Source organism: Vanacampus margaritifer, chromosome 1, assembly GCF_051991255.1.
Source record: "Vanacampus margaritifer isolate UIUO_Vmar chromosome 1, RoL_Vmar_1.0, whole genome shotgun sequence".
Lineage (NCBI taxonomy): Eukaryota > Metazoa > Chordata > Actinopteri > Syngnathiformes > Syngnathidae > Vanacampus > Vanacampus margaritifer.
In genome coordinates, this window is record NC_135432.1 from 13,497,295 (window position 1) to 13,520,010 (window position 22,716).

The 22,716-nt window shown below is 38.0% G+C and overlaps 1 protein-coding gene across 3 annotated transcripts; it reads right to left on the minus strand.

The window, feature by feature from the left end:
- Positions 1-331: 331 nt before the first annotated feature.
- LOC144056688 (neurofascin-like) lies at positions 332-22,715 on the minus strand. Of its 3 annotated transcripts, none has more exons than XM_077573700.1 (27): positions 22,085-22,715; positions 18,254-18,366; positions 18,053-18,158; positions 17,759-17,949; positions 16,968-17,090; positions 15,896-16,114; positions 14,504-14,615; positions 13,242-13,429; positions 13,033-13,164; positions 12,805-12,948; positions 10,333-10,444; positions 10,100-10,263; positions 8,044-8,191; positions 7,735-7,859; positions 7,539-7,640; positions 6,344-6,541; positions 6,157-6,227; positions 5,864-6,086; positions 5,628-5,743; positions 3,862-4,072; positions 3,671-3,793; positions 3,424-3,597; positions 3,213-3,344; positions 3,069-3,138; positions 2,820-2,831; positions 2,705-2,740; positions 332-1,846 (listed from the first exon to the last, which is right to left on the minus strand). In XM_077573700.1, exons 2-27 carry the CDS (start codon positions 18,327-18,329, stop codon positions 1,615-1,617), a joined length of 3,540 nt encoding a protein of 1,179 aa, XP_077429826.1. In that variant the 5' UTR covers positions 18,330-18,366; positions 22,085-22,715; the 3' UTR covers positions 332-1,614. The 3 variants fall into 3 exon arrangements, with proteins under 3 accessions (XP_077429826.1, XP_077429817.1, XP_077429834.1); XM_077573691.1 differs by lacking the exon at positions 22,085-22,715 and adding an exon at positions 18,998-19,239; XM_077573708.1 differs by lacking the exon at positions 22,085-22,715 and having other exon boundaries at positions 17,759-17,897; positions 18,254-18,267.
- Position 22,716: the final 1 nt, after the last annotated feature.

The window sequence follows — 22,716 nt, forward strand, 5'->3', positions numbered from 1 at the left end:
GGGGGCTGTTTCCTGGGGGGGGGGGGGTGTTTGGGGGCAGATGAGGCGTTGTAATACTTTTTCAAGATAGTATAAGAATGCTGTGAGTCCCCTGAAATAACACACAGAGCGAGGAGCAGCTTTGCTTTTGTAAACCCGCTCGTGTCCAGAATATTCTGTAAAATAAAATCCTTCGAAGGACCTGTTCACCGATCTCCAGTCTGTATTCAATGAATCAACAATCTCTCGACCCGAACAACACGAACACGCAGAAGACAAAGATAGTCTTCGAACAACCTCAAGGAGAATAGGAGAAATAAGAAAAAAAAAAACAAAGTCCAACCTGGTGGGATATATTCTCGGCATAAGAGATTTTAAAAGGATATATAATACAGTATTTTCATGGTTCAATTCAAACGTAGTTATGTACAATAACACAGGCATAAGTAAGATGCTCAAGATGGAGTAACATCCATTTTTCCAGACGCTAGCATCGGTATTTAATTGACAACTTGGCTGATGTAGTTTCAGTGGATGAAGGACTGTTGCTTTTTCACCATTTGAAACCTCATTTTATACAGTTGACACTCTTCTCCGAGGCGCGCCAAATTTACAAGACATTATTTTCACTGCAGCTATAGGGACAGGACTAAGTTTGGAAAAGGATCGGTAAACATCATCACCATTCCAAAATGTAAAATTTTACAATACAGTAATGGATGCATACAGTATACAGCCAACATTAGTCTTTTGTCTCTTGTGAGTGAAAGGTTACAATGGGTTACATTTATGACACCATTTTTCATCAGGCAGAGCTGCACATAAAAATTAATCATTAGTCATTGGAAATATCTTGAGATGAGCAGCTGTTAAATTGTCATTCATGTCTTCAAAAGGTTTAAGAATTCATTATTGATGCTGAAGAGGGTCTTCTGCCCAGATTTAGTCATAACTGTTTTAATTGACTTATTTCCTCAGTAGAACTTTTATCTGTGGTTGAAGTCAATGTGTATTGAATGAGGTCTGGGGGAGCCTCCTCTATTTACACAACAATAGACCATTTGTCTCTGGTCGAAGTCATGTGTATTGGATGCTGTAAAAGTCTTATCTACTTCCGGCTGTCGTCATGTGTATTGAATGCTGTAAAAGTCTGGCGAACGCTGGGGGCTTGGGGGTTTTATGATACCGCCCTTCAAAATAGTATAAGAATGTTGTGAGTCCGCTGTAACTTCGCACTAGTTAGAGGCTGCCATTTTAAGGGAACTCACTTGTGCCCGGAATATTCTGTAGAAATAAAAGCTTCGAAGTGAGTGCTCATCGATCTCCAGCCTGCATTCGGATTAACCAACAGTCTCACTACCCGAAAGAAAACGAACACGGGGAGGAAAAGATTCTTTCCTTCAACAATGCTGATACAAAAAAAAAACACCATACTGTATTATGAAATGTTTCTGTCCTGCATTTGTCCTTTTTTTGTTTTTTTATCAACATGATAAATTGATTCAATTTTCTGGATGTCACTTGACACACATGCAAATATGTAAATGTCTTTTCGTGATTATACACATGACATTTTGACGTGACAAAAGTTGAGTGTTTTCCCAGCTGCTTTGAATTTCCCTTTTAGGAAGAGTTTCAAGCCAGGGAGTAGATGGCCTTCATTTGCGAATGAAGCTCCAAACTGCCGCCGAAGTCCAAGTCCCTCACGTCTCTCCTTTGCGCCGTGTACTGGCCAATAAATGAACCGTCCTCATTGAACGGTATGTCCCCTCCGTCGCCGTAGTCCACCAGGCTGTCGTCACTCTCTGACCTTTTCATCACAGCCTCCTTAGAAGGTGGTCCTCTCTGAAGTCCCCTTTCCTCCTCCCTTAAGATAAAAAAAAGTATAGTAGTGCCTTGAGATACAAGTTTAATTTCTTCCACCTTTCCGCCTATATCTCAAATCAACTCCCACCGTTGAAATGAATGGAAATGCAATTATTTGTTGCTTAATGCAACACACCATTGGAAATTCATTCATTCAGATAGGCAGTGTGTATAAACATTAATAGTGCAAATATCAATGGCATCTAATTCCCTTCAAAAAAAAATTAAGGCGATTAGGTATCAAAATAATATACTACACAGTGCCAACTTAGCCAGTTTTGGTACAGGCACATAATCACTGTAACTTATTTTTATCATTTAGTGAACACTCCTAACCTTCGAGAAAGAAAAAAATCTCTCGAGACATTTACATTGGCAGTGGCTGGTGAATGCAGCCAGCCTGAGCTTCCAAAAAGGCCAGATGAAAAGCTATACGCTCGAAAACTGTGATTAATTCTCACTAAAATGTATACGCTCATGCCCAAATCTTACTTTGCAAATATTAGAACGAAAGTCGTAATGCTGAATAAATTTGGGTTTCGATCAAAAGATGAAAATGCGACACCTTTTGTTTGAAGCCACACACTTTTCAAGTGAGTAAAAGTAAAAGTATTGGAACATATGGCTGATGGCTGTTTTTAGTTGCCTTTTAGATTTGTTGTTTGTTTTGAGCTTTGGATTTCACCTGTGAAAAGTGAATTTGCTCTTACACAAACCTTGAAGACCACAGAGCAGTTTATGGGAGAAAAGCAAACAGTGGAAAGGATTGTATAAACTTTAAAGATTTTACTGAGTATTTAAACCCAAATAAAATCGGGAAATAGTTCAATGTTTATAGAGTAGGGCAAACAGTACATACCAGCGTGGGTAGGGCAGAGTCGTGACACGGGCTATCCTACAGTACAGAAAACATTTGTTTAGTATCATTCATTCCACTCCCAGAAACCAAAACAAAAAATATGATGTAGTCATACCTTTCAAGAGACCTTGTTGATTAGAGGTAAATAAAAAAAGGGTTGGGGGTTTGAAGAAAAAACAGATTTTAATGAAGGAAATAATGACGACCTGTGAAGCATTATTTATTTCAGACTCATTGTTGACTCGCTACTTTAAACTGTTGTGCAATTTGACTCAACGGCTTGTTTACAAGGGAACTTCAAATGCTTCCGCTTTGTTACACAGCAAAGGGAAGTAAATAGCATGACATAACATCTTCTCCTTACCGATAGTCAAAGGAACCCTCTTGATCTATGTCATCCACGGGTTCTAATGAAATCTCTTTCTTTTCCCGTACTGCAATTTGAAAAAAAAAGTCAGTCAGGAGATGCCATGTGATAAGTGGACAATGTGTTGGCCTGAGAGGGCACCTGGGTATTTCCCCCCTCGGCTTCTCTTGATGAAACACACAATGAGTAGCATGAGGACGATGAGGGCCACCGCACACATGATCCCGATGAACCAGCCCTTGGTGGAGAGGTCCACCTGATCCTGGGCGTAAACTTCACATGTGCAAAGTACACGTCATCCCAACCTAAGCCGCTCGTCATCATCCCACGCAAACACCTGCGCCAAACTTACTCTCGGTGGTGTAATGCGGCGACTCCTCCGTATGCCATTCGCCCAAACCTAATCGAGTTCGAGCGGCCACGGAGAATCGATAGCGAGTGTAGCGGTCGTATCGGCTCAGCGAGAAACTCGAAACATTTGCGGGGAACTCCTCCACTCTCTGCTCTTCTCCTTTGGTGGCGTTCACTGCGGAGCGAGAGGATGGGATCCAAGTTGGTGAAATGCAGAAAGACAACCCCGAGTTGGAATAAAGAATCACCTGTCTGGTACTTGAGGGAATATCCGGTGATGATTCCGTTGGGTTCTGCCGGTAGGTCCCAGTCCACGTAAATACTGTCAAGGTGTCGCTGCTGGATCCTGAAGGATGTTGGGGCAGACGGAACTAGAGACCAAAACAAAAGTAAGCTTCAATGAAACTCCAAATCCCTTTCAACTTGAGACATTTCCTACCTCCCTCTGGTGTAGAAAAGTGTACATTGTTGCTAGGCGGCCCTTCATATCGACTGTTGGCCACGACCATGTACATCTTATAGTTGCTGTAGGAGTTGAGGTCCGTGAGAACCCCCGACGGCTCGGGACCCGTGTCCGCAAACACTTGGGACCTCATCCCTCGGTTGACTCTCAGCCACCTCAGCTGACTGCTGTCCCGCCAGTAGTAAATCTGCAAGGCCGATGAGAACCACGCAGCAACCGTCGCGTTGGTCAGTTGATTCATGCACTTACACATGTGAGAGGATTTGTATTTATTTCATTGTTTTACTTTAACACTTTGCTTTGTAATAAACAAACAAGAGATTAAAACATCCATTAAGAGGAGTAGATGGATAAAAACGAATAAAATCATATATAGAGGACATTTAAAATTTAAAGTCAAAATAACTGTCACCTAAATTTGCCACACCACAGATAAGACGGCTATTGCCAAACATGCCAAATGTGAATTATATTAAAAAAGAAAATGTGCTTCAAAATCATGAAGCCAATCTCTAAACTGTCAAATACCACTACCACGGAAGGGATGCTATTTTGCCTACAAATATCGTAACGACATGTTTGGGAGTCAAAAATATATCCTGCCTTGAACAAACCTCACCGGGCGCTCGTGGGGCTTTTCCACGCCATGACAACCAGGCACTCTAAAGTGGTTGTGCCATTATGATGCCTCCTTCTGTCCACACGCTGACTATCAAGAAAAAAAATCCCCCCTCCTCGCTCTTCTGCTTTTCTCTGTGCGACGTGTACTCACAGCCAACAACGAGGCACTCTAAATCGACCACACCAGCGGACGATCCAAAGTGAGGGTGCATTTTCAGCACGTTTTTTATATATTGGGGGAGGGGCGATACATGCTGGGGCCCAAGTGTGTCACTGGGCCCTGTTTTAGCCACGCCCATAAACAAGGTTCTCAGTTTTTGCACGTTTTCAGTAATTGTCTTTAAACATGTAGTAATCCTTTTAGAAACAAATCTCAAATTCACTTCACGGGGCCTTTAACCCTTGAGAACCCAAGAACCCTTTTTTTCTTTGGAAATTTATGAATTATACATTAAATGACTGCTATAAGTTCACTGAACACCAAAATATATGTTTTTTCAATTTTAACCCTTGTTTTTTGAACTAGCTCAGAGTTGCTAATTTATCAAAATATGTATATATAACATACTCCTAGGCTTTCTGCAACATGATATGAAATAGATTAACAAAAAAAACACAATTTTACCATCGGATGGTTTGCTTAGAAGATGGTTTTGTTTGGATTGATTTCCAGCTCAACAAAACAGCATGTTGCCAGCCATCTTGTCACCACCACTCTGGCTCATGTAAGTGCAATATTCATCCACTAGATGGCCCCATGCAGGGGTCAGAAGTGGCACTCTGGATTTTAGACGTTAAATAAAAAATAAAAAAAAGGTCTTTGTTTTTTGAGTAGCAGAATTTATAGGGGCCAAATTTGACCCTGTGGGTTCTCCAGGGTTAAAAAGTTATTATGTGAATTTAAAAACACATTTGCTATTCCTTGTCATAAATCAGAGCGTGATCAAACCTATAACAATGTGTCGGCTCTTTTCATATGGGTAGACAGAAGTTATCCGCTGACCTTAGAATGACCTTTGCTGTGTAGCAATCACAAACATGACGTCATAACAACCGAATGTTTCTTTGATCTTGTGGCTTATCAATCTCGATCGATGCCATTCGTCTCCTGGTCAACACACCTTGTATTCTTTCACTTCACCCATGATGGCGCTTTGGGGCACCGGGTCCCAATGCACGGTCACCTGTGTGCTCTGAATGTCTGACAGTCTCATGTTTTGCGGCGCACTAACGGGACCTTTGGGACGACAGAAAGTCGATCGTGTTTGGTATCAGTCGTCGCAGCCAGAAATGAAAGAACGGCAGCGTGTTCCCACTTCACATTCAAATGATGATTGAGGTGAATTGCCAGACTTACGGTCCTCCCCGGAGTAACCGACGACAATGGGAGACTCTGGGCCGAGACCAAAGTCGTTTACGGCCTGGACCTTGAGCTCATAAGGAGTAAAAGTATCTGCATCGTAAATATAATATTTCAGCCATTTAGTGGTGGCATTCTTCCACTCCTCTCTGGATTCTCTTCTTCGCCACCAGACGAGATACTTGAGGTGTGGCCCGTTCCATTCTCTGTAAGTCAGAGGCTGGAAGAAAAGAAGAAAAAAAGTTTATGGGGTTCATGGTACAGTGTACGTATGTGCAGGTGCGTTTTACCTCCCAGCTGATCTCCATGTTGTTTCTCCATGTTCCAACTCCTTTTACGTTCTTGGGGATGACATCTGGAGCTGTGGACCAAATTATTAAAAAGCGATTTCTTGAGAATGAAACACACCCATGTGCAAAGTAACTGAATCTTAATACAATACAAATACATTCTCCCAGGTTGGAGTGTGAAACCCACGTGCACCGCTGGTCTGGAATCGTGTGGATGGACGACTCGGGCGACTCGGACCAATTTCATTGATGGCGATGACGCGGAACTCGTAATATGTGAAAGGTGAAAGGTGCAGAATGACAGAGTTGAGGCTTCCAGGGTATGTAGACAAGTTCTTCCACTTTCCAGGTAACCAGTCATCATCATCAAATTGCACCAAGTATTCTGAAGATAAAGACAAATAGATTCAAGCTTTCAAATCTGTGTTATACTTTGCCACTACATTTTAACGAATGAGAATTAGTCATCCATACTCAATACCAGTGATGATCAACTGGTGTCTTTGGGACTCAAAAGTGGATCGCGAACAGGTGGTAAAAGGGTCCTTGCTTTACTATGGTACCGACATATGATATTTAGAGGTTACAGACAACATTTGGGGAGGAAAAATGACTAACTGTCTGGAATTTTGACATTTTCCCTTAGGGGTGTACTCACTTTTGTTGCTAAGGGTTGACCTATTTATGGCTGTGTTTCACTGTTATGTTATGTGAAGTTGTACACCGACTGCTTTTCGTTATGTCAACGTGTCATTTAGGCCTCGTAGTAGATTTGCGTGTTCCAACTTGCGTATAAAAAGGAACTATTTAAATATTTAAATATTTAACATGCATCCTGGTTTTGCCTATTTTGGGATAATAACATTATTTTGACGGGCATGCATCAGCAAAATAAATGAAAACTGTGAAGAAAAAGATTGCGGTATAATAATATTACAATTACAGCTCCAAAACAACTTTTTTATATATATATATATCTGGGTAAAAACAACATTTATGTAACCAATTATTTAATTAATTAATTTATTTATTTTAGGACAACGCACATTAACAGAACAAAATGGCATCCATTACAGTCTATTTTAATCTTGCTTCCTCCCCTCTTTGCGGGCAGGGGAATTGGAGGCAATTATAATAATAATAATAATAATAATAATAATAATAATAATAATAATAATAATGATAATTTTACAAAAGGCAAAAAAAATGGAAGTACATTCTAGATCCAGGCTCTTTATCTGAAGGATCAGCATCAAAATGAATTGGGCTTTGAGCTGGACCATCCCACAATGTTTAGAAGGCTAAATAGTTTTTTTGTATAAAGTACAGAAAAACTGGACACCTGAATTGCAACTCAATGTATTTAGCGGTTCAGCTCCTACCTGTAATGGGACTAAAGTTGCTGTCTCCAGGAACCCAAGTGAGTCTTATGCTTCGTTCGTACGGATCGGACAGCGCCAGTTTAGTGGGAGGATCAGGATAATCTACACGTAAACACATATGCACATGTACAAATGGCATTGAGAGGCTGACATGCCGCGTTGATGACGTCAAGCCCGTTTCCCAAATATGTCATACCCATCACCATTAGACGCGCCGATGCAGACTTTTGTTCCAGTTCATTCTGGATGTCACACGTGTAGACGCCAGCGTCACCTCTGTTTACATTGGTGATGACCAGATTTGATTCGTCCAGGGATATTCTGAGATGTGTTTATGTAAAAAGAAAAAGACAAAAACGAGTAAGAGTGAGTTGTTTCTTGAGTTATCATTTAACCCGTGGGCAGTATTTTATTTTGAAATGACTTGGTCAGAACCAACAAAAAGCCCAAAAATTGTCACAATAACGCCTAGGGGTTAAAATGTTATGAAGTTGAATACACACACCTCCACCCGAGTGTGAGTGTGTTTTTGTCTTTCATCCAGGTCGTTGTGACGGAAGTGGTGGCGTCTGCTTTCACGCCACACTCCAAGCGCACGTCACTTCCACGGATGACGTTCATATCCTGTGGTCTTTTCAAAATCAAGGTAGGTTCTGGGGACAAAAGTGAAAATCGTCTCATCCAATACAAAATTGTCCTTCTTTGAAAAGTCTTTATACTGTTCATACGCAGAGCAGCCGCAACATTATGACAATTTGCACAATATATTATTATCCATTATGAGGGCTATATCAAATATTATGTTTATACAAAGGTAATATTGCTCACTTTAATTGACTCCGACAGAGGTGTAAGTATTACGCTTACATTTTACCGCATCAGATTATTCAGATACAGTATCTAATATATTTGATTTGGCAAAGCAGTATGTGGCTCATTGCCCAATGTTATTTAGTGCTCTGTGTTCCAGGTAACTAAACAAATGGATCACTAGGTGAATCTTGTTGTGTACAAGTTGCCACTTAAGTGAGCTGTATACTGCGTTCTGTGAGTCTACTCCAGGATAATAACAGTTTTGGGGCTTTTATAGGTAGTTTTTATTAGATTTCAAAGCGGGTTTTTATTTTCTTTTTAAAATTATTATTATTTTTGTTTTGTTTTTTTAAATTGTTTCATCTTAGTTTAATTTGTATTAGTTCCATTATTAGTTGTTTGTTTGTTTTATTTCTTGCAGACAAGCTAAAAAAAAAATCCAGATTTTTATTTTACTTTGTTAGTGAAAATTAGGGGTGTTACACTATATCGTGACATTACCGTGCACAATTCTCGTATCGATTCAATATGAAGCAAATCGATTTTTAAACCTCAATTTTTGATGGAAATATTCAACAAAACATCTTACTTAAGGTTAGCTTTCAAACCAAGAGTGCCATCTAGAGCAGTCAAAAAATATCACAGGTGCTTCATGAAGCTTCATTTGTCCATCTGTCTGTCTGTCTAGTTAGCTGTTTAGCTAGCTAGCACCTTTAAATAAGAGTGCCATCCAGAGGAGTAAGAAAATATCACAGGTGCTTCATAAAGCTTCATTTGTCTGTCTGTCTAGTGAGCTGTTTAGCTAGCTAGCTATCAACTTTAAACCAAGAGTGTTATCTAGAGGAGTCAAAAAATATCACAGGTGCTTCATGAAGCGTCATTTGTCCATCTGTCTGTCTGTCTAGTTAGCTGTTTAGCTAGCTAGCACCTTTAAATAAGAGTGCCATCTAGAGGAGTAAGAAAATGTCACAGGTGCTTCATAAAGCTTCATTTGTCTGTCTGTCTAGTGAGCTGTTTAGCTAGCTAGCTAGCTATCAACTTTAAACCAAGAGTGTTATCTAGAGGAGTCAAAAAATATCACAGGTGCTTCATAAAGCTTCATTTGTCCGTCTGTCTGTCTGTCTAGTTAGCTGTTTAGCTAGCTAGCACCTTTAAATAAGAGTGCCATCTAGAGGAGTAAAAAAATATCACAAATGCTTCATAAAGCTTCATTGTCTGTCTGTCTGTCTGTCTGTCTGTCTGTCTGTCTGGTCAGCTGTTTAGCTGGCTAGCTAGCTGGCCCATTTAAACCAAGAGTGCCATCTAGAAGGGTCAAACAATATCACAAGTGTTTCATGAAGCTTCATTTGTCTATCACTACTGATTAGTATTTAAAAAATTTTGAATAAAAAAAAAATCGCAATAATCGACTTATAGATTCGTATCATGATTAATTGGTATCTAATCGAAGCATGACCTATGAATCGTGATAGGGATCAAATCGCCAGGTACGAGGCAATTCACACCCCCTAGTGAAAATGTTTTTTTTTCAGTTTTAGTTTTAGTTATGTCATCAGCTTTCATTAACTAAAAATAACCTTGGTCTGCTCTCTATGATTTAGACAAGAATAAATCAAAATACATGAATATAGAATAATTGCCACAACAATTATTATTGTGGTGATATATTATTACAGTACATCATAAGACCGTCCAAAACATCTGATACTGTTGCAGTTGTACACTAAAAAGTGGCTGTGTTGCTTTACCTTTGACCTCAATTCGGACTTGAGCCTCATCTCGACCTGCGATGTTGCTGACCACACACACGTAAGTTCCTTGGTCCTCGATTTGCGTGCGCCTTATCTCCAAGGTGCCGTTGCTGTGCGTTTTAAAACGATTTCCCTCCAAAGTCCCCTGGCCGTATTTGGACCTGTGTGAGTGGACCCGCGGTCATAAAATAGACACATCACAGCAAAAGTGTCAAACTGCATCTGCTCACCATCGCAGGTCAGGCACTGGAGAGCCAAAGTAGGGGCAGTCTAAGAAGGTACGACCTGCCTCCACCACCTTCATGAGTTCATTCCTCACCCCGAGAATGCGGGGCGTTGCATCTGGTAAACACCATGAATTGATCATTTAGTTGCATGTATTAGGAGCAAATCTGATTCAAATATTTGAATTTTGCACTCCAGGTGACACACAATTTTTCACAGTTCTCTAATTCCTGGCACAATGATATGTTGTTTGCCGAGGGCTTCTCCTTATCGTCACATTAATGCAGTTGACGAACTAAAATCTTAAGTAAGAAATAAATTCTTAACTCATTCACTGCCATTGACGGCTATAGACGTCAATAACTATTTCTATTAGTTTAACATTTTTTTCCACTTTTGTTAACAAGAATATGAAAAAAATGTTGTACATTTAGACGAGATTTTTGATTAATCATGAATTAACTATTGAAGTCATGCGATTAATTACAATTAAAATTTTAATCGCCTGACGCCCTAATTTTTATTTTTTGGAAAAAAAGATTATTTAAAAAAACGAAAAGAAAATGTTATTAAAAATTAGGTTTATGAAAAAAGATTATTTAAAAAAAGAAAATATTATTATAAATTAGGTCGTCAGGCGATTACATTTTTTATTGTAATTAATCACATTACTTCAATAGTCAACTCACGATTAATCACAAATTTTATATCTGTTCTAAATGTACAATAACAACCATTTTGTAGGTTTTCATACTCTTGTTAAAAGTGAAAAAAAAAATAAAAATATATATATATTTAAAAAAAAAAAAAAAAACATTTATTAATTTTTTTTAATTGATTTGTTTGTTTGTTTTTTTAAAAAAAGGAGAGCAATGATGATGTCAAATCGAATGAACAATACTGAGCTCTCCTGGAAAAAAAAAAAAAGTGAAAAAAATGTTAAACTAACAGAAATAGTTAAAATGAAATGGCAGTGAATGAGTTAAATTTAACCAAAATTTGCTTATTTTGACTTGACAAGTTATTTTTACTTAAAATTAAATTGTCAGGTAAGATCATTGTGCTTATTTTAAGATACTTATTACTAAATTATCTTATTTGATCAAGCAGTCTTGGCATTGAGTGTTAACAGCCAGTTTTAAGTACTGTGAGGATTAAAACAAGCATTTACCACTTTTTAAGATGACAAATAACCAACATCAAAGGCCCTGAAATAGGGTTTCAAAAGTTTTCTTATTTTAAGATTTTGCATAATCTAGTAATAAGATAAATGGAAAACAATACAAGCATGAAAACAGACGAGTGCAATATGGTTCATTTCGTTATATTTACTAAGCTCATTTTTTCCTTCTTTCAGAACCAGCTCAGTGGTCTAGTGGTAGAGTGCCTTCCCTCAGGCTGAGTTATCCAAGCGTAAAAAAAATACTAATGTCTTCTAAGAAAATAGTTCTATTTATTACAACTTGAAAAAAGTCGACATTACTTCTTTTTAGTCTGAAAATACTATTTTTAAGACCGCAGTGGTTGATATGGGCCTGGTGTTATTTTCTTATTTTTCAAATTCTTACAGGTAAATTTGTGTAAAATTTTCTTGTTCTGTTGGCAGATAATTTTGCTTATTTGAAGTAATAATTTTCTTATTTTACTAAAAAAAAATCGTACATTTTCTGCAGTCCTTTTTGCAGTGCAGACATCAACATAGCCCGAGTAAAGATACATTTTTATTTTTGGACTTCACTAAGTTTTAGAGTCCATACTTTTTTTTACTTTTACTTATTGAATCAGTACTTCTACTTTATTGGCCTCTGTACTTCTATTTAAGTACAAAGTATGAATTGCTTTGCTATCTCTATATCAAACTCTTAGTTTGTTTACTTCTGACCAGCTATATTTGAAAGACATAAAAAAAGAGTAAGAGTAGAGTGAAAAAATAAATAAATAAATAAATAAATTATATATATATATATATATATATATATATATATATATATATATATATATATGTTGTTATTATTAAAAGCATGGTTGACAAAAAGTCCCCCACAGAAAAAAATACAAATTATATGTCAGAAAAAAAATAGTTTGAAAGGTTATCTGACTTAAGATAGTTTTTTTCTCAAATTGATTTTGAACATGCATAGTAATAAGATTACAGTATAATAAAATAACTTGTGAAAAGAACATAAAAAAACAACTTTAAACCCATGAAATATAAAGTTAAAACAAACAACTAATGTGTCTCAATATTTTTAGAATAATCATATCAATCTATATATAAAAAAATATATACTAATCACAGTATTCTAATTTACAATAATTAATTTTCAATCACTAACCCATCAATATAATAGTTCCTATGTTCACTTTCCCTAAATAATACATAATAAATAATAGCTATATAGTTATCTAAGGTCAGATCACTGGAGCAATTTCCATTTCATTCTGGGTTTGCACACAAAAACAAGGTGGTTACTCACGCAGTACATTGACAAAAGCATTGGCCAATAAGTAGCCATACGGGTTGGAGGCATTGCACTGGTAGACGGCTGTGTTGATGGCGGTCACGCTGCTGAGGGTTAGAGTATCTCCTGACACCTGTCTGTTGGGTTGTGGTGTGGCAGCTTGTAAAAAAAAAAAAAGAGAAAAAAAAATCATTTGGATTCACTTTTAACGTTTTTTCTAAGTAATACTTCTGAAAAACGTACTCTCAATCGGTTCTCCATTGATGAACCAGCTGACTGTGGGACGAGGAGCGCCATCGGAGCGGCACACCAAGCGTCCGCTTTCCTCGGGGGCCAAAATTAAATGTTTCGGCTTTTCTAACCAAAATGGAGCCGCTGTCAAATACACTCCTGTCAGTTTCTGGAACAACCCCCCCACAAAACAACTCAGGTTGTGATTGCACACTTCTCACCTTTGACTGTAACGGTTAACGTGTGCTGGATGTAGCTGATCTTATTGGTCGCGGTGCAGACGTACTCGCCTGCGTCCTCAAAAGTCGCCTTTGGGATTTGAATCATTTTGTTGAAGTGTTTAATTTTCATGCGTGGGGTCGCCATCAAGTCCTCACCATTCTTTGTCCAGGTAATATAAGGAGTGGGCCTTGATGATAAAATAAAAACATTTTTAAAAGTCTTGAAATTTCGATTTAATGTATAGTATCTTATAGGGGTGTTTAAAAAAAATAATAATTTGATTCGGCAATATATCGCGATATTACTGCGCGCAATTCTCAAATCGATTCGATATGGGGCCGAATCGATTTTTAAACATTTTTTATAGGAATATTCAACAAAACGTCTTGATTAGGGTTAGGATTCACACATTAAGCATTGAAGAATGTTATATTAATGGAACATTGAGCCTTAATATTTGATTTCAGTGCTGTTCAAACATGACACAGACTGCAACCTGTTTTGTCAAATGCAGTGGCTCAGTTATAAGCCTGACTTTTCAGATAAATAAATACATTTTCCTACAAATCTTACAGTGTACATGTACAAGTTTACTGATTAGTAATTTCTAAATTTGAGTAAAAAAAAAAAAATCACAATAATCAATTTATAGATTCGCATCGGGATTAATCGGTATCGAATCGAATCGTGACCTATGAATCGTGATACGAATCGAATCGCCAGGTACTAGGCAATTCACACCTCTAGTATCTTACCATATGTCTTTTAAGTAAATCATTCATCTTAGTGATTTCTTGCATAGTGAAGCCGGTCACTAACTTTGTCAAGACTCACCCGTGCTTATACTGTAGATTAGAAGGAAACAGCTTTTGAATTGCTGTCCAGTGTAGTGAGCTTCAATGTTTTTGGAATGCATTTAACAATATTGGAATGCAATTACTTGCTAAATAATGACTATTGAGCATGTTTGGGGTCAGGGGCATAGTTCCCTTTAGTGAAGATAGTTGATGGTGGATGACCTACTGTACTTCCTCACACGCCATGTATAAAAGAGAAGCTCGGAGAAGAACCACTCTGTCATTTACGCTGTTGTTCCCCTTGTAAGCATAGTAAATCATCATATCCAGTTCTGTTAGATAGATAGCATATTACCTCAAACTTGTACTTATGCCTAAAGACTAACAAACGCTTCCTGATGGAGGTTACCATAATTTATGTATGAAAGATTTCGAGTCATATATGACCATTTTGAAACACTCACACTCCGGCAGCAATACACTGCAGCAGTAGTTCCTCCCCCAGCATGACCAGAACAGAACTGGATGAGCCCGTAGGAGACAACCAGGTGGGGGCGGCCTCCACCACGGCTCGGGCTGCAAGGGCAACAAACGACATCAACAACTGCCTCACCACAACACTTGAAGTTTTAAAGAGGAAGTCAACCCTCCCCCAAAAAATTATTGACAAAAGTATGTTCTATGCAGTCTAAATATGGTATTGTGGTTAATATAATATAATATGATATGAGTTTTCATTTTGCCACTTGCTGTCGAGTGAAAATGACATCACAGTTGTTCGGGTCTCAGGTAGCAACCAATCACAGCTCAGCTTCAGAAAACAGGTGAGCTGTGATTGGTCGTCACCTGAGCAACTGTGATGCTTGAAAAAAGTCGACATTACTTGTTTTTAGTCTGAAAATACTATTTTTAAGACCGCAGTGGTTGATATGGGCCTAGTATTATTTTCTTATTTTTCAAAATCTTACAGGTAAATTTGTGTAAAAAATTCTTGTTCTGTTGGCAGATAATTTTGCTTATTTGAAGTAATAATTTTCTTATTTTACAAAAAAAAAAAATTCTTACATTTTCTGCAGTCGTTTTTGCAGTGCAGACATCAACATAGCCCGAGTAAAGATACATTTTTATTTTTGGACTTCACTAAGTTTTAGAGTCTATACTTTTTTTTACTTTTACTTATTGAATCAGTACTTCTACTTTATTGGCCTCTGTACTTCTATTTAAGTACAAAGTATGAGTTGCTTTGCTACCTCTATATCAAACTCTTAGTTTGTTTACTTCTGACCAGCTATATTTGAAAGACATTAAAAAAAAGAGTAAGAGTAGAGTGAAAAAATTAAATAAATAATATATATATATGTTATTATTAAAAGCATGGTTGACAAAAAAGTCCCCCACAGAAAAAAATACAAATTATATGTCCGAAAAAAAATAGTTTGAAAGGTTATCTGACTTAAGATAGTTTTTTTTCTCAAATTGATTTGATTTGACCTGAGCAACTGTGATGTCATCTCCAGTCGACAGCAAGTGGCAAAATGGCCGCCCCCCTGAGATGGATAAAAACGGCTAGATTTTGCTTCATAACTCATATTCAAAAAATGTAATATGAATCAGAATGTCATGTTTAGACTAGTTAAGGTCATATATAACATATTATTGTCAAGAAATGTTTAAGATTGACTCTCCAATGTTTAAAAGGCAGAAAAGCATTTTTTAACCCTAAAGTGACATATTGTATTTTTAAACCCGAAAAATGTCACCGCACACAACCAAACAAAAATATCCCAAAAGTACCTCAAATGAAGTAATGCTGAGTAGTGAATAAATATCAACTTTCAGTCCATATTCCTGCTTACTCGTGAGAACCTTGACGACTACTGGCATCTTCTGCTGGATGGCATTCTTGTACGGGAAGCGGGCACTGCAGCAGAAGTCTGAGGCAGAGTCGTTGAAAAGGACGTTGGAGAAATACAGATCTCCGTTGACCCCCATGGATACCCGACGGTCCTGCCGCACGGCGTGCATGGTGGGGAACGCCGTTTGAATTGGCCAGTTGAAGGGTCTGGCGTAGGAACCTGAAACCAAATACGCTTCATCAAATCTGCTTTGACTCACAAACAATTTGAGGAGCTAGCAAGTGAAACCACATCAATACCATTTTCAAAACTATTGCGAAATCTGTTCTAAATGACAGCAAATAATCAATTGCTCACTTCAGTAACTGCTGTCAAGCCAATTCCAAAAAAAAAAGGAGAACACTGCAAATTACAGACCTCATGTCTTAAGCAAAATTGTTGGGAAAAAAGCTTTTTAATCAACTAAATTCAAAAGATCTTTTCAATAAATATCAGATTTCCAACCTCATCACAGTACAGAAACAACTCTTATTGTAGTTAAATGATATAAGAGTCAATTCTAATCGTATTGGATCTCAGTTTAGTGTTTGATACAGTAGTTTGTAAAATTGGGTAGGACTAAATGGAACAGTTCTAAAATGGTTCAGGTCCTACTTGGATGAAAGGAGATATTTTGTGACCAGTGCAAATTTTAAATCTGATTGAATGGGCATCCATCAAGGGTCATTCTTTGAACCCCTTTTTGTTCAGCCTGTATATGTGAAGCACGTTGATTTATTTTGCGTACGACGCGTGCTTTATAAATTAAGCTGTCTTGACTTGCCGTAACCCTGCGATTGGCTGGCAACCAGTTCAGGGTGTACCCCGCCTACTGCCCGAAGCCAGCTGGGATAGGCTCCAGCATCCCCCGTGACCCTTGTGAGGAAAAGCGGTCAAGAAAATGGATGGATGGATGGATGGACTTGCCGTAAATGATTGTTCAAAAATGAATCGACTTTCTAACAACATTGATGGAGGCAAATTTGGATTAAGGTGTTAAAGGGTTCAACTCTTCATGTGAAGGGACACTTACAGCTGGACATCCAGAAGGTTTCAGGTTTAGGCGGCCCTGCTGGAGTGTCACAGGCCAGCACCAAAGGTGAGCCAGCACTAATCACCACTGGTTCCACAATCTCCCTCGGCCACACGGGAGCTCCTGCGCAAGCACACGTGTCACTTTCCATTTACTTTCAGACTTAAAATTAACTCATTTGCTGCCATTGACGACTATAGACGTCAAAAGTTCATTTCAACTATTTCTATTAGTTTAACATTTTTTTTATTTATTTAATTTTTTATGAAAACCTATATATTTTTTTACTGTACATTTAAAAAAAAATTTTTTTTAATCGTCTGACGCCCCTTATTTTTAATTTAAAAAATATATAAAATTAGGGGCGTCAGGCGATTAATTTTTTAAAATTGTAATTAATCACTTGACTTCACTAGTTAACTAACGATTAATCACACATTTTAGATCTGTTCTAAATTTACAATCAATTTTTTTTCCTAGGTTTTCATACTCTTGTCCGCGAAAGTGGAAAAAATGTTAAACTAATAGAAATACTTCAAATTAATTTTTGACGTCGATAGTCGTCAATGGCAGTGAATGAGTTAAGTAATGAATTAAGTCAGTCAGTATGTCTGTCTGTTTATAGCCCCCAGGTTCCACCTTCATTATTCACACAGGGCTGTCTGTATAAAAGCACAATGAATAAAGAAATGCTCCTTTAGTCCTGCCAAACCACAGCACAGAATGACTGATTTGGTATGACTGATTGAATACAAACACAAACACAAACAATAGCCTCTTTCTCAACCTACTGTACAGTTGCAGTCTGATCTTATTGGAGTATGCAGATCCGTACTGATTGGAGGCAACACACTGATATTCCGCCTCGTACTGTTCTGGATTGTTCCGGGCGTAAATGTCCAGCGTCCCCGAGCGCCTGCGCATATTTGCCTGCGGATCACGTGCCACGTTGAAATACTTCCCGTTGCGTCGCCATGAGAAACTTTGTGAATGAGCAAAGTGTGAAACAAAGAAAGGGAAAGAAAACAAGTGTTGTAGAGAGAGTTTGAATCCAAACTGTACAATGGCCTGCGTTTGCTGCTTACATCGGATGAGGGTTTCCCGTGGCCTCGCACTCAATGACCATGGTGTCTTTAGGGTCAACAATATGCTCCTTCATTGACTGCTTTATGATGGTTGGGGGTTGTCGGACTGCAGGCAGGCAAAGAATGAGCGTAGGCATTAAACCAGAAGATTACAATACATATCACAAAGTCCGAGCAGAAAAAAGGAGCTTGTTGACTCACTTTCCAAAGGGACGTCCAAAGGCCAAACACTTTGCCATAAAAGCATCAACAGTGCTGGTCGGACCAGTGTGCCCATCTTTACCGTGCATGGGGTCCTCTGCTTGTCACAAACTCTTCATTGAAACACATAAATAATGGTTACAGTTTAAGTACATTCATTGATCAAGAAAGTACTACAAAAAAAAAAACTGTCGATTTCTGTTATATTACCAAATCCGAGATTTGAGCAGTTCTAAAATGCTGATAACAAATTAAATAGACACGGCTCTTGCTGTTATGAGTGAAAAACACTAATAATACGTAACAGGCCCAACAACCACAAGAGAGTCACTGTTTTCTTTTTAACTCATTCACTGCCATTGACGACTATAGACGTCAAAAATTCATGTGAACTATTTCTATTAGTTTAACATTTTTTTCAATTCATTTCATTTTTTTATGAAAATCTAGAATTTTTTTTACTGTACATTTAAAATTTAATTTACTTTTTTTTTAAATTAAAAATAAGGGGCGTCAGACGATTACATTTTTTATTGTAATTAATCACATGACTTCACTAGTTAACTAACGATTAATCACAATTTTTTCTAAATTTACAATAAAAAAATGTTTCTAGGTTTTCATACTCATGTTAGCAAAAGTGGAAAAAAATGTTAAACTAATAGAAATAGTTCAAATGAATTTTTGACGTCCATAGTCGTCAATGGCAGTGAATGAGTTAAAGACAAAAAGGGTTTTGTTTACCTTTACTAGTTTCAGCACCAACTGCTGCTGCCTCCCCAGACGCTGTCAAACTGACAGTTGTGACGTCATTGGCGTGTCCTCTTATCAGCTCATAAACAAAACCCTTTTTTGTCTTTAAAAAGAAAAACAGAAACTGCATGAATTAGAAGACGAGATAAACTTTTTTTTAACCACAGAGAGAATATTTCAGTAGAAAGTAGCATCATTTGTCTAACCCGCATTTCTTTGCCTGGCAGCTAATTGCGAATCGCAATGAAGGCCACACCCGTCCCTTTAAGTTATGCTTCAGCAAGATTGAAATTCAGGTAGTTGGCTCTTTATTTTTTTAACGTCTTTTGTTTATGGGTATTGCAATTTAACTGAAATGAACAGTCATGGTGTGTGTGCAAAAGTGATACGGTTAAGTTGATATTGTGATGAAAATTGTTTGTGGTTGTAGTTAAAAGTACGGTATTGTTTGAACATGCTTTGAATATGTATGAGAGTTCTGACTAACTTTCTGCATTGGTTAAAAAAAAAATTCAAATTTTTTTTTTTTTTTACAAAATATATATATATATTTTTATGAAATGAAAGATTCAGATGAAATTTTACTAAACAAATTGGTAGAATTCTTTGAATATCCTGTAATCTGTTTCAGTATACTACAAGCCAAAATGGATATTTGTACCTACCTTTCTCATGTGACTCTCCTCCCCATCCAACTCGTCATAATTAAACATTCCACAAAGGGCTCTTCTTTGTGCGCAGTAATGTATAATCCGCCAAATATCATCAGCGTCGCACCTCAGTAATAGAGGTTGTGTCCGTGGCTGCCACTTACTTACACAGTGCCTACCCAGCTCATGAATAATGAATGAGTGCCATACAAGTCCACCACCTACACCTCAGCCTTTGCATTTCGTTGTTCATCCCTCACAATCACAACAGCATTTCTCTCAAATACAGTCTCCATTTTTGATTGTAAACTGCAATTCATGAAAACTAAATAGTTGACAATCGCAATACGATTTCAATGACTTGAGGGGAACAAAATCGGGCCTTTTCTTGGTTCTGCAAAATCATTAGCTGAAAACTAATATTATATATAATTATCGTAAGTGTGATTGTCAGAAATGAATAAGAAGGCAGATAATGGCACATAATGGGAGAAAATTGCATTCCTGCTGCTTTTGAGGACATCTAAATGTGGGCTTTATTGTTCTCTGAATAACTGTGGAGCCCAGTATGAAAGCCATGTTTGTTTCTCTCACATATAATTTGCATGTGGCAATCCTCAAGTCCCATGACTCTCTGGCAACAGGCCCATTACTTGAAAATACATCGACTATTATCTCCCTCTTTCTCATTAATTTGAGATATAAACTGTCTATTCTGGGATGCAAAAAAATCCAAACATTATTTCTGCATATGTCTGAATGCGTATCCTGGCTTTTTGTGTGAGGTCAACTGCGCGGAATAAACTTGTGTTTATGTGAAGGCTCCCAGGCATTGATGAGCTCGTATCACAACTTCAGATTTATATTTACTCATGATTTCAAGGAAGATGTGGACACCAAAGAAATTATTAAAAGGCAGAAAGGGTCTGCCTGTCAGAATGACCTTGTCCTCGTCATACTTGAGAGCAGCGAGTGGAGATCAGTGCCATGCACCACACCGAACAGTGAGGGGGTCAACTCAGTGACGACAAGATTGTCTCCATGCTCGCGTGCGGCCCAAAAAGCACATGGTCAACGGATGGGGGAGAGGAGGGGTGGGGGGGGGGGGGTCTGCCCATATCTGTTACACTTTGCCGTCACTGTGTCTGGCCACAGAGGGGGGGGGACTGGACTAAGGACTGTCCGTTTGAGCAGAACATTGTAGCTACCACATTAGGTCATCGCAACACATTTGGGCAGTGGCCCACATGGTCCAGCAGATGGTGCTGTGCTGAAAAAAAAGCTTTTCTCCCAAAACTTTTTGAATTTATTTCAGTGATATATTTTGCAAACAATAGTTATTGATGTGAATTTTAATGAGCAAGAATAGTCATTCATAATATTTTTATTTTTTATTTTAGAACACACAAGCACGACCGAATGAAACTGAATGAAAAATAATTAAACTGTTTTTCTCACATTACATCAATGATTGGACAAATTGATTAATCCAGGTGTGCCTGACCTCAGTAACCACGACGACAATGGGCAGACACACCTGGATTAATCAGTTTGTCCAATCATGAAAGACAGGAATTGAAGGAGTGGATTTGTGCAAAGAGCCCATTCCATGGCTACTGTGCTGCTCTTTCTGATGCGTTTGTCTTGGTAAAAACAATTAAAATACAGTGTGACACAAAAAAAATGTTATCCTCCACACTATAAAGAATATAACACTGCAAGGATTGTTATATTTGTTTGCGTTCAATCCGCTGCTTAAAGAGTTATAGCGCTGTAACAAAAAATACTATTTAGCATTAGCTAGCATTAAGCTAGCACAATGAAAGGCTTTTCTGTGAGGTTGTTTTAGTGTAATTTTCTGTGTTTATGTTTGTTTGGCAGTAAATTTTAACCGGTATTGTAACTCAGGTAAGATATGCCTACTGTAAGTATGTATAAAGTAAGTAGTAAATAACACAACTTGGGGTGCTGAAGGGGAATGTGTGACTTAAACTAAAATGATCAATAATTCTATACGATAGCGGCACCTAAGATATCGAACATTACTATTATAAAGACAAATATGTACAGGTACTTGATATACAACACACTGCGACATCACAAAACTCTCGGCACTCAAATGTGACATATAACATATAATGTGTAATATTTGTGGCAAACTTGACAACGGCCCTAGTCAGGATTAACCGGTTCTGAGAATGAATGAATGAACGAATGACTGAATGGACGGGACGTGTTAGTATGAGCAGCTGGGACAATATTTTTCTTCACTTGCTGCCATCTCAACGCACTTCTAGATCCAGCCCACATGTGACGTCATTTTGGAGCAGTCTCTCGAGCACAAAAGCATCCCTTCACGTATGCTAACACTAACATGATGTCAGATGCATGTACATATCGTTTCTACGGACAAAACTGACTGTCCTACCTTTTAGTACTTGGGTAACGGTCCCGTTCCCTTTTGTATTAGTTGCCGATGAAAGCCGAGCCCTCCTTTCTTCTCATCCTCAGCGTTAGTAGCGTGGTCTCCTCCAGGTCATTGATTGTGATAGGTAAGACATCAAGCACAACAAGGCTCGCCTGGTACACTAGGCTTGAGATAATAAATCCATTGTGAAATGCAACAAAATCGCCATCGTCACTGTGACGCCAGAGTACAACTAAATACAATTGGAATATACGCGAGTTGAACCAAGGCTGGCCAAACGTCGTCCATTTTACTGCATCGGACTGAAAGACAACCTCATTTTTCCTTTATGATGTGATGTTGATTTTCAGTGGAGCAAAGTGTTTCTTCCTGACCTTGAATCTTAACTGTGACTGGCACCGTGCAACATTTACTCAATACACCATTGTTTTTGAATAAAGACGTCCTATTGTGGACATAGTGTCTCTGCCTCGAGACACGTGGGCGGGATTTAACCCCAGAAATTCAGTGATTGGATATCTCACCCAATAATCAGCTATTATATCATCTGTCAATATTTGACAAATGTATGGCCTAGCTTGAGGAAATGTGGCAATGTACAATGGTGAAAAAAATACATTTAAGCATTTAAA

What these genes read in the sequence shown, in the direction of transcription:
- LOC144056688 (XM_077573700.1), bottom strand. Translation starts at nt 18,329, where the DNA reads ATGGGCACACTGGTCCGACCAGCACTGTTGATGCTTTTATGGCAAAGT. An exon ending in CAACTTTAGTCCCATTACAG is followed by an intron (nt 6,542 to 7,538) that starts GTAGGAGCTGAA and finishes CTTTATCTTCAG; the next exon opens with AATACTTGGTGCAATTTGAT. An exon ending in GTGAAGTGAAAGAATACAAG is followed by an intron (nt 4,073 to 5,627) that starts GTGTGTTGACCA and finishes TCGGCCTTGCAG; the next exon opens with ATTTACTACTGGCGGGACAG.